Consider the following 12,085-nt stretch of genomic DNA (forward strand, 5'->3'; position numbering starts at 1 on the left):
CTGACAATATTTTGAGCTCAAAGCAGACGAGACTATGGAAACAGAGCACCCCCTTAGAGATCTGCTAACAAATAAACATTTTCATTTGCTCTCAGTAAGTACATTTTTATCATTGTTTTGTTCCCTGTTGAATCTACAAAACACCGTGCAGAACTCTGTCAAGGGAATGACATGCATGTAGCACCAACTGTGGCTCCACACAGAAGCAAGCACAATGGCCTTCTGGGGGAGGGATGGAAAAACCAGACCTAGTTCCCAGTACCAACCTCACCTCCCCGATTTTCCTCCAGAAACCCTGTCAAACTATAACCCATCTCAGGACTACTGAAGTACAACCACACAGCAAGTGTTCAGTAACTGTCCACTTCTAACTCAAAGTTCAAAACATTGACCTCACAGGGGAAAAGAACAATTATTAGATAAGGTACCTGAGGTTTTAAAATTTGTTTTGCTTTCTTAAACAGTTTTATGATAAGCTTTCTGAGAGGCTTTCTATCAACTAATTTTATATATCTAGAAATTAACAACAAACCAAGAAATTAATGACTATTGGATGACTTTTAAGTTTGGAAACTAATTTTACATTGCTCAAATCAAGACCACCAAATGTAAAAAAGCTAGACTGGCTGTTCTGAGACCCCTGCTTATCATCTACCTGACACCCAGTCACTCTGACTTGTTTTTAGCAGCCTGGCAAATTCCCAGCTAATCTCAAGATGTTAGGGCTTTCAGTCTCAACAGCCTTTTCTGCCATGAAGTCCAAAGGAATCAGAAAATTCTGTCAATTCCTAAGTGTCTTGATAAATGTGAAGTATCACTCTTTCTAGACTACGAATATCAGGGCCACATAATAGCATACCAGCAAATTTAATTTAGCTTCTTTACCCATTCAGATAAAGACACAAAAATAGCTAAGCACAATGCCACACATCTGTAGTCCCAGGGATTGGGGATGGGGACAGACAGACAGACGGACACATGGACAGACACACACACACACACACACACACAATCAATCAATCCATCTATCTATCTACCAATCACCTATATCTATCTATCTATCTATCTATCTATCTATCTATCTATCTACCTACCTACCTACCTACCTACCTACCTACCTATCACCTACCTATCTACCATTATATACTGGTAAGGTAATGTATATTTTAAAGTTAGCAAGTAATGTATTGGTAAAAATATATATTCTGCAACCCTTATCTTAAAAAGTAGTAAAATATATTTTTTTTCACTAAATACACAAATTTCGCTTTAAAATGGTAAAATCAGGTTGTGACTTTTAGGTTGAGGGTCTTGTGTAACCACTAGAATCTCATCAACTGTAACCTAGAGGTTGAGATTAGCATATTCCAGCCAAGTACAGGCAGGGTCAATTGTTCTGGTATAAGCTGACAAGGAGTATGACATTTTCAAGGCTTCTTAGGGAAAATGATGTGTTAAGACACCATGTCACTATCTGGGCCCCTGCAAAAAATGCTCACCGTGCCATGACTTACATCTTTGAGAACTTCTGAATGAACGTTCAGTTCCTATTATCATAAATACATTTTTTGGGTGCTTTTGTTAAGCTCATGAACAAGAACAGGTTGCTAACAAAATAGAATAAGGATATATATATATTTAATTAAAATAACAAATAAGCAAATAAAAGATAGTAACAAAATACTCCCCCCCAAGAGGAGCTTCAAATTTTCACAAAAGCTGGAGATGTAAAATTTATTAAAATGTACACTATATGTCATAAATTACTAAAATTATTTGGAGTAGCTCTTTAGAATCTTCTAAAATTTTATAAATATCAGTTTCAAGAAATATTAATGACTCTTCAAAGCAAATTAATTTCTAAACAAATCAACAAGTACATTGAAAAGTGAGTATCTAAGTTATAGTTTAGCAACATACTGTTACATAAAAGAGACCAACAGAATAGGGGGTATAAATACAAGGGCTAAGCATAGCTTAAGAATTTCTTGTATATCTTACCTCTACACATGTTAGACTCACATCTATCTAAAAAGCAAATTTAAGTTAATTTAAGTTAAACAAATTTAAGTTAATTTCTGTACCATATGCCTTTAAACTGACAAAGTAAGCTGGCACATGCCTGTTAAAGCTAAAAGGCTATTTTAAAAGGAAGCAGGCAGCGTTCTAATCAATTATGAACATGGTACACTAAAGCATTTCTGTCACACACAAATAATAAGTTTAATGCAGTTATTTTAATCTTCTCAAGTGAGAAGTGGAGAGCAACACTAAGATAACCAGGAATCTCTTTTCACTGTGCTCTGTGGCCTTTCCACTCAACCAGCACTACCAGAAGTACAAAGAAGTGCAGAATCACAGGCTTCAACACAAACCAACTGGATTAAAGTCTGGATTTTGACTTTAATAAGGTCAGTTGATTTGTGTGCATATTCAAGTATGAGAGGCTCTTCAACGTCTTGGGCTTTTCCTTTTCTTTGTGAAATGTCAGCTACAATGATCACTAGTATAAAAGGTATCTTTCTTCATAAGTTTAAACAATGCAAGTAGTAAAATGTTAATGGTAAAGTCTACATAGTAGGTTTTTAGATGTTTTCAATAAAATTCTTACATTTCATATTTGAATCCTTTCAAAAGAAGTGTTTCTAACATAGAAGAAAGTCACAGATATTATTATAATTCTGTTTTCTGAGCTGCTTTCTGAGGAAAATCCAGGAGACTGGTCAGAGAGGACCAGGAAACAGAACACAGAATCAAACCTCTTCCTGTCTTTAGAACATGGGATGGACAAGAATGAAACAACTCCTCTATCATGAAGCCAAGTGATGAACATCAGATCTCTGTAAAGTCTTAGTCAACTAAGAACACACTGGTACCCAGGAGACACCCATGTGACAGACAAACTACAGAAATTAATTTTTTAATCCAAATGAAGCCTTCAAACAGAATTCACTATTTTCTTTCAATATGCACCCTATCTGTACAAACAAGAGGCACATTATGACCTCCTAGGGAAATTTTCTTTGTATTTATCCATCCATCTGCATGTTTGAAATTTGTTTAAATTTTTACATCTCTCACAAAATTCAGTAACATTTCTAGGATGACTCTTATATACTTAGTCATGAAATGAAGTGCTCCTTAATTATTTAAAAACTCATCACAGAAGTTAAACTTTATAAAATCATTTTATGGGGGTTCCCATAAAAGCTCCAAATAAATTTATGAACTATAAGTTGACTAATTACCCAGTACATGAAACTGTTTTCCATCAAGTCTTTATGAACTCATTTCTAGGACTCTTTCCTATATGTTAAATTGTTACTGCAAACAAACAAATGATGTAATTATCAACTGAAGTTTAAAATTATTTTTAAAATGAAGATGATCTTGAAACAAAATTCAGGCTCTGACATGTACCTTTGTCAGAACAATGTAGTGAATAATTTAAGAATATCTATTCACTTTCTAAATATTCCCTTATTTTAATAACAACTTTCTCTCTAAAGAAATAGATCTCCAAAAAATTTCTGCCCAGATATAATTCTTCAAATATAACAAAATTTAATCTAGAAACATAAATTCTTTTTTTATTTGTTTTTTCAGTTTGATTTTTGTTTTGTTTTTTCGAGATAGGGTTTCTCAGTGTAGCACTGGCTGTCGCGGAACTCACTCTATATATAGACCAGGCTGGCCTTGAGCTCACAGAGTGTGTGCTACCACACCCAGATGAAACATGAATTCTTAAAACTGCTTTTAAAATAGGACACTCAAAATTTATTCCACTGTTATTTGTCTTTATCATTTAAGTGGGAATTTTTTCCCACATTTCTTGAATCCTAAATGTAAAATGTACTCTAAGAAAAACTTTCAGTATGAAAACAAAACAAAACACCAGGCATAGTGAAGCACACCCGTAAGCATGCATCTAGAAGACAGAGTCAGTTCCCAGGCTGGGGAACATAGAGACCCTGTTTCAGTCCTTGCCATAACAAGAAGGAAAAAAAAAAGTAAGAAAGAGAGAGAAATAAAAACAACTCAAAGTAGTATCATGGTACCTGGATAAGAAGTGCTGTCCACTCAAGAGAAGACATTTGCCAAATAAACATTATTTTATACTCTATGTCAGGATAATAGAGAGAAAGACAGGTGAATCACACTAAATGATAAAATACAAGTTATGCTAGCATTCACACCCTCAAAGATTTACATTTACTCTAGTTGTACTTACCTGTCTTGTCTTTGCTGAGGTTTCAATAAATGGAATCCCATAACTTCTTGCTAAGTCCTGAGCCTGTTTTGTGTCTACTGTTCTAGAAGGCAAATCACATTTATTCCCTACGAGGACCATAGGCACATCTTCAGAGTCTTTTACTCTTTTAATTTGTTCTCTGGGGAAAAACAAATTGGAAACAGAAGCATGAGCAACACAAAATATTTCAAACTTTGCCCTCCACTTCTGTCCTACAGAACTTTACTGAGAGTTTTCTTCATATAAATCCCAGTTTCCACCATACCAGATTTTCCTCGCTTCTCTTACTTGTTTCTCCCTCTAAGACAAAAATCTTACATATCTGTTCAAAACTCAAATACTGATACAGTCTCAACTACAACAGAAAGGATTCATTCGCATGAGTGTATACAACAATAAGAAACATACTGGAAAGTTCCAAACCAAAAGTGCTACGTTTAAAATTGTCTTAGAAACATGATACCTAAGTGTGTATTATACAACTGATAATATTTTCATCCACTGGGTATGGTCCCAGCCAGCCAAAGCTGTATAGCGAAACCCTGACTCAAGAGTAAGCCTGTGCTTGTTTTTACCCAACATGAATAATCAGCATTCACACAACTTGCACCTCTCCCTGCCATCTATGGGAAAATATTCTGAGAACCCCGAATGAATGCTTCAAAGTGGGGATAGTACCAAACCCTTCATATACTATTCCCCTTGTATGTACATATCAATAATAGAGTCTAATTGACAATTAAGTATAGGAAGAGACTAATAAAACAAAAATTGTAACAGTATGTAATAGAAGCTATTCAAGGATTAGGCATCATTTATTCCTAGAAATTTCTATTTAGTATTTTCAGACTTTGGTGAGCATGAGTAAAATGTCAAAGAATTAAACTATGGGTAAGGGGAACTACTGTACTACTCAAGAGAGAAAGATAATCATTGGAAAGATTAATTTTAATTTTAATTTTTAATCATATATACATGTGTGTCTGTGCATGGGTATGTGCCTGTGAGTTCAGGTGCCAGTAGAGGTCAAGAGTATTGGATTCCTTGGAGCTGTAGTGGTCACGAGATGACTGATACTGGGAATTAATTCGGGTCCTCTAGAAAAGCAACACATGTCAGTAACTGCTGGGCCATCTCTCTAGGCCTGAATACTTGATTTTTTTTAAAAAGAATAACACTAAAGAAACTACGATGTATATTCTTTAAAAGTCCTTTTCATGTGTTGTTGTCAACGTAACGTGCAAATAAATTCTAAACTTAGAATAAAATTGTATTCCATCACAACTTTCTGTGAATGTCTAAAATGTGGCTTGGAAGCACAGTAGAGCTGGTTCCTATCCCCAGGTGGTTGCTATCACAAAGTTCACCTCTGCACCACCATAGAAAAGTACTTCCCCAATCACTTCATCCCTATCACCAGGCCACTTCTCTTAACTAAGATGCTACCATCTTACGTGGCACAACCAGGAAGGGGGATATTGCTTAATGAACAGTGTAATGACTACTGTAAACCCTTAAGGAAAGATGTAAAAGACATTTCATGGAATGATTAAGTAATCTTATGTACATTTGTCAGACTCTTCAAATAAAAAACAAGTAACTGCTCTAATTCTCAACCTCTTGCACACTCTCAATGTATTTTTAAAAAAACCACATAGGGCCACTGCTTATCCAACCTATGAAATTCTGTAATAATATATATGATTACTTTTAAGATCATTTGAGTGATACCATCTCAAAGCATCTTTCCATGTTTCTGTTTCTGGTTGGTATTTTTATGTATCTAAAACATTAAAAGCCTTATTTCTCTAGCACAGGGAAATATGAGTACAAAGGCCCTGGCCTCAGAAGGGCCTGTGCTCAGCCAGCACTACCACTATCTGCACAAACTGAGACAAGTTATACAACTGCTGCAAGCCCTGAGAACTGCATTTGTAAAACTAAAATTCTGCATATGTGACACAAATGTTTTCAAATTTAAATAGATTATATGGGCATAACAATTAGCAAAGCATCAATAAATGAAAGCTATCATTACTTCTAAATGCCAACTTTCATATTCAACTTAAACCCACCTATAATGGTGAATATCTTCAAATGATTTAGTATTATTTATGGCAAATACACAAAGAAAGCCCTCCCCAGTCCTCATGTACTGGTCCCTCATTGCACTGTACTCCTCTTGACCTGCTGTGTCGAGAATATCCAAGAGACAGGTTTCTCCATCAATTACTACTTGTTTCCTGTAGGAATCCTGAGAAGGTAGAAACACAGTCTGGGTTATTATAGTGCATCTTTAAAAAAGTGGACATACCCAACTCAGCAACAGATTTCCCCCACTCAAAATGGGAAAAGCACTTCAGATAATCTCCAAAGTAGACAAGTGGCCAATAAGCACTTGAAGACATCATTAAGAGAAATGCAAACCCAAACCATGACACACCATTTAGCACTCATTAAGATGACTACCGGCAAGTACCTTGGGAGGCGGAAGCAGGCAGATCTCTGTGAGTTCAAGGCTAGCATGTCTACACAGCAAGTTTCAGGCCAGCCAAGTCTCCATAGTGAGACTCTGTCTCAATGCCCCCCCACCCAAAGAAACAAAAACCAACAAGTCAAGGGTCCCCAAAGATGATATGACAAAGACCCATGTAGCACTTCCAGAAAAATCTGCCAATCTCTGTGGGTAAGCCATTAAAAAACTTCACAAATATGAAGTACTCTGAAAACAAACTGTTTATTTCCTTACTTAAAAATAATCATCACATTATCAAAGTACATAATACCAAAGTTCAGCCAATTTAAAATAGATTCTATAAGGAAACTAGTTAATGATAGAGCAAAGTGAAGCACCAATATTTCACATTTTAAATGAATGTTATTTCCTGCCTTCAAAGAAGGTACATCAGGTAGCAAGTTATTAATATCCTCAGTAAATTAGGACAAAATAAAGTCACTTAAACTCACTCAGCACAGTAACAGAATAAGGAAAAGTTATTCCATGTAATCCCCTTATCCCTAGCCAAAGTGCCATATTTTCCCTCTGTGAGGTAGTATAAAATTTTAAAATAAAATGTACTCTGCTGGCAAGAAGGAACTGCAGGTGGAATTAAACCATTTCTGGTGATAAAATGAGGCACATTTCTTTTGGAAAGCAATTCTGTACTTATTTGTTTGTTTGTTTGTTTGTTTATAGCATTACAAATGTTCATAGCCTTTGAAACAACACCATGTATGATGATTTTAAGGAAGTAACAGTTGACTTAAAAGTGACAGTTATCCACTAGCAAGGCATCCTAAAAGGTCTTACAGAAAATTTACATAGGTATTCAATAATAACTAAAAGTATTACATCATTTATCTGTGCTCAAAATACACCAGAAATCCAGGCATCCACCACCACCCCCCCATTAGTTGTCCCCTAGTACACATACAGATACAGATTCAGACACCCTTAGTCCATAGGCAGCTGTCTCGTCTGCGGCAGCCACTGGTTCCTAGCAGGTATCCTTCCTGAACTCTTAAGATCTGTTTTCTTCAAATTTTTAAAATTGTTCCAGCCCCTCTCAAACATTCTGCTAAAGATACTGCATATCTGAAATGAAACCACACAAAAACTACTGCTTCCAATATATTAGTTTGCATGAAGAGTTTTTTTAAGTCAACAGTTTAGTTTTAAATCTTTTTCAGTTTTTTAAAGTGTCTTCTAAAACCAAATGTGAGTTTAAGATAAATTTTTAAAAGCTATAAATTTTAATAAGATAATGGAGTCATTTTTAATTATAAAATACTAACAAATTTAATACTAGTATTTTCATTCAAATCATATAGAATGTAGACTTTTATGTAAAAACATAATCAGAAAAATATGTACTGTTTTAGAACATTTATGATATGGAAAAGACTAAGAACAGCTGAGCTTTTCAACTATCTTAAATTTTGGACCATGAAGAACTTAATCAAATGAGGTACAAATGTTAAGTTATGACAAAACAGCCAGGCTTTGAGGCACACATCTGTAATCCCAGGGAGGGAGGAGGCCAACGGGAGTTACTATTATACAGTGAGTTTAATGCTAACCTGGGCTACTTGAGAAAACTCAGTATCAAAAAAAAGACAAAAAGTTGGTGCACAAAGGATATGCATTACATCACTTTGAGACTATTACCATTCATCACTAACGGAAATTTCCTATTTCTAGTTAAAAAATTAATTTTGATAAGCAAAAAATTCGTGTGGTTTTATCATGCATTTCTTTGGAGAATAATGTTAGTTTTTATATCTTCCTACTTCAGCCATGCCTTGGTTCCTTCATATCTTTTATGTTGACTTGTATGACTTTTTTCTTTTTTTTGAGACAGAATTTCTCCGTGTAGACTTGGCTGTCCTGGAGCTCGCTCTCACAGGCTGGCCTCAAACTAACAGAGATCCACCTGCCTCTGCCTTCTGAGTGCTGGGATTAAAGGCGTGTGCCACCACCACCTGTCTGACTTTAATGTTGTAATGAACATAAACTTATCTGTGGAATCATTAAGAGGAATTGGGGCAGAGAGGGATAAACCACTCAAGACAAAGAAAAGTCAATGACCAGAACAGTTTATAGTTTTCTAGTGTAACTCAATATATTTAGCATGCTCATTTTTTAGAATAATCAACTTGGGAAAACAGGCAAAGGTAAACAGAAAACTAGCTAATGAAACTTTCGCTGAAAGGGTCCTACTACTATTAATAGTAATACAGCAGCCAATGTGTGCTAAGTCCTTCTTTATATGCCACACAGCATGATAAGTACATTGCAGGTATTATCTCATTCGATCTCCACCTTCAGGCTGTGCCTTTCTCTTTCTTCATGAATAGAACTGTTGAAATATCAGCTCATGTGTTTTTTGAGGATTTACTTCTGTAGTGGTTTGCTGTTTTCTTAACATGTATTACAAGTATTTTTTTTACTACTTATAACATCTATAGGGGAAAAATTATGAAATTTACTTTCTCTGTTAATAGTCATGCACTTTAAATTATTACCTTTCTCAAGATTTGAATCCATTAAAGAATGATGTGTTCTATACCACTGTTTATTAAGGTTGTATGGTCAGTTTTCAAAGATAGCTAGAAATATTCACAGCAGCTTGGTATGATTAATAACAGAACAGAATCAGGTAAGGCTGGGGCTGAGGGGTACATGTCTGTAATCCCAGAACTCACTTGGGAGGCTGAGGCATGAAGACCAGGAGTTGGAAGTCAGGGTCTACTGAGTTCAGTTCAAGGCCAGACTCAGCTACATGAGACTCTTTAAAAAAAAGAAAGAAAAAAGAACTGCAGGGAGGGGAACGTGGCATTCCTATCTACTCTGCTGTACTCCAGGACAGCCACTGCGATCCTAAAGGTCACATCTTCTGCCAGGCTTACAGCTCCCTAATCTAAAACCAGAAAAGTTCTAAAGACTAAAACATTGGATGTTCAACCAGTAAAAATGCACAAACATTCCAAAAATCCTAGAAACTGAAATTTGAAACCGCCATGGAATAATCTTTTTGTACACTGTGAGGGTGTGTCTTTGCCAAGCCACCTTCTGATTGGTTTAATGAAGAGCTAAATGACCAATAGTTAGGCAGGAAGAGGTTAGGCGGGACTTCTGGGCAGAGAGAGAAGAGATGGATCTAGGTAGGCATGGGAGACACTAGAGGACACAGAGAGAACACGGAGGTGCAAGATGGAAGAGAGGTAAAAAGCCATGAAGCAAAATGTAGATTAATAGAAATGGGTTGATTTAAGTTATAAAAGCTACTGGGACAAGCCTAAGCTATAGGCTGAGATTTCATAATTAATAAGTCTCCATGTCTTTTTTTTTTTTTTTTTTTTTTTTTTTTTTTGCGAGCTGGGGCCCAAAGAGAAATCCATTGGCATGACGTATTTTTGGTTCTAAGCATTCCATGTAAGATATTCAATCTGTACTCAGTTTTTTTAAAAAAGTGGTTCTGCTTTATCTTTGTCTTTCCTTTCCCTCCCTTCCTTCCTCTCTCTCTCCTTTTTTTTCCTTTCTTTTCATGGAACAGGTAGCCCTAGTAGTTGCTATACAGAACAGACTGTCCTAGAACTCATCAGACAGATGGCCTACCTCTGCCTCCAAGTATTGGGATTAAAGGCATGTACTACCATGCCTGCCTGGTGGGTTTGTTCTTCTGAGACAGTATCACTATGTAGTACAGACTGACCTCAAATTAAAAATCTTCCTGCCTCAGTCCCCAAGTGATAGAATTACAAGTGTGTACCAGCACAACCAGCTCAGCCTGGAAATGGAGGAAGTCGATCTGAAGAAAAGAAATGAATGTAAGCAATTAAGGAAATGGAAATGTTACCACTAAACAGGACAAAGTGCAATGGTACCGTACAAGAGATGAAGTTTGCTTATATGACTCAAGAAAGACAGGGGGAGGAGGTCACGTAGACAGCTGTAGAGAAAATGTACAAGAAGCAGGAAACACTATGCTAAGTACCATGGATTCAAAGAGTTCAATACATCTTAGCTTAGTGGAAATAAGAGTAAATAGCAGGGAGTAAAACAGGGCAACCAAGCAAAAGCCAGCTTGCAGAGTCCTGCACATGCATGGCCTCGGTCCAGTTATCCCTGAAATGCTTTTAGGTAGGAAGGGGCACTTAGATTCTCCATCCTAACTGCAAGCATTGCAACAAATTGTAAAAGGTGAGTTTGTTTTTGTCTTTTCCTTCCAGATATTGCTTCAGCTCAGCACACATACTCAGAGGTACCAGCAATAGTTGCAGATGAAGCCTCTGCACCATTGGGCACATCCTGAGTTTTTAATTTCAATATCCCCCAAATCTTTGCAGCAATTCTGATTATCAGGGATGGTAGCCACTTCTGGATGTTATCACATTACTTCAGTGTTGTCTTTCTGCTTTTGTCTCCTAATATCTAATTAACTAATCCTCCATATGAAGTTCTCAATATGGAAATACCAAGTGCACTTCTGACTTCAGTAATTATTAAAAACAGAAGGGAGAGAGGAGGAACTAGGGGAATAAGGAAATCATTACAAGAGACAAAAGAACGTTCCTAAGGTGGCCACAGCAGTAGGGATGAGAAGGCTGTCCAGCTGTAAGAACACTTAGCTGGTGTAACTGGCACAGCTGCCCTCACAGGTGGCTGGTGGAATGTAGAAGTGGTGCAGCAGCTGAGAACAATAAGTTGGCATGTCCTCAACAAGTTAAACACAAGGGCAATCTCAAGAGAACTGAAAGAGATGGTCACACAAAAATCTGTACATAAATGTACAACAGAACTATTATTCAACACAGCCCTAAGGAGAACCCAAATGCTCATTAATTGATGAATGGAAAAACAAAAATGGTATGTCCATAATAGAGTTCTACCCTGCCATAAAAAAGAATGAAGTACTAATTTGTAACAAGGATAAACCCTGAAAACATGTAAAGTCAGACTCCAAGACCTACACTGTATATGCACATGCGACAGAAAGCAGTTAATGGCTGCCAGGGAGTGGAAGGAGAAGGGTTCTAGTGTGATGAAAATATCCTGCAACTAGATAGCAGTGATGTAACCCTGAGAAAGGACTAGCCATCACTGACTGCGTATTTCAAAAGGTTATTTTGTTCTATGTGATTTTCAGCTCAACGTTTTAAAGACAGAAACAGAATGAAGTGTAGAGATGGGTGTAATTTTAATTCTCGATGTTCACAGGTTGCCCTACTGGGTCTGACATAAAGATATCCTGAAAGGCAGGTCTCAGTGATCAGAACAGAAATCTAAGCTAGAGACAGGCCTGGAGTCTTTAGCTACAGGCAGCTGTAGAA

The 12,085-nt window shown here is 36.6% G+C and overlaps 1 protein-coding gene across 3 annotated transcripts in view; it reads right to left on the bottom strand.

Annotated features, from left to right (window-relative positions):
• Kras (KRAS proto-oncogene, GTPase) overlaps window positions 1-12,085 on the bottom strand; it is a 35,032-nt gene that overhangs the window by 12,142 nt on the left and 10,805 nt on the right. For all 3 annotated transcript variants that reach the window (XM_052721387.1, XM_052721386.1, XM_052721385.1), the window contains exons 3-4: window positions 6,328-6,506; window positions 4,232-4,391 (exon numbers count right to left, since the gene is read on the bottom strand). In XM_052721387.1, the coding sequence (XP_052577347.1) occupies window positions 4,232-4,391; window positions 6,328-6,506 (339 nt within the window). The remainder of the gene's footprint in view (window positions 1-4,231; window positions 4,392-6,327; window positions 6,507-12,085) is intronic.

This window comes from Peromyscus californicus, unplaced genomic scaffold (genome assembly GCF_007827085.1).
Source record: "Peromyscus californicus insignis strain IS unplaced genomic scaffold, ASM782708v3 Scaffold_6__1_contigs__length_162567912, whole genome shotgun sequence".
Taxonomy (NCBI): Eukaryota; Metazoa; Chordata; class Mammalia; order Rodentia; family Cricetidae; genus Peromyscus; species Peromyscus californicus.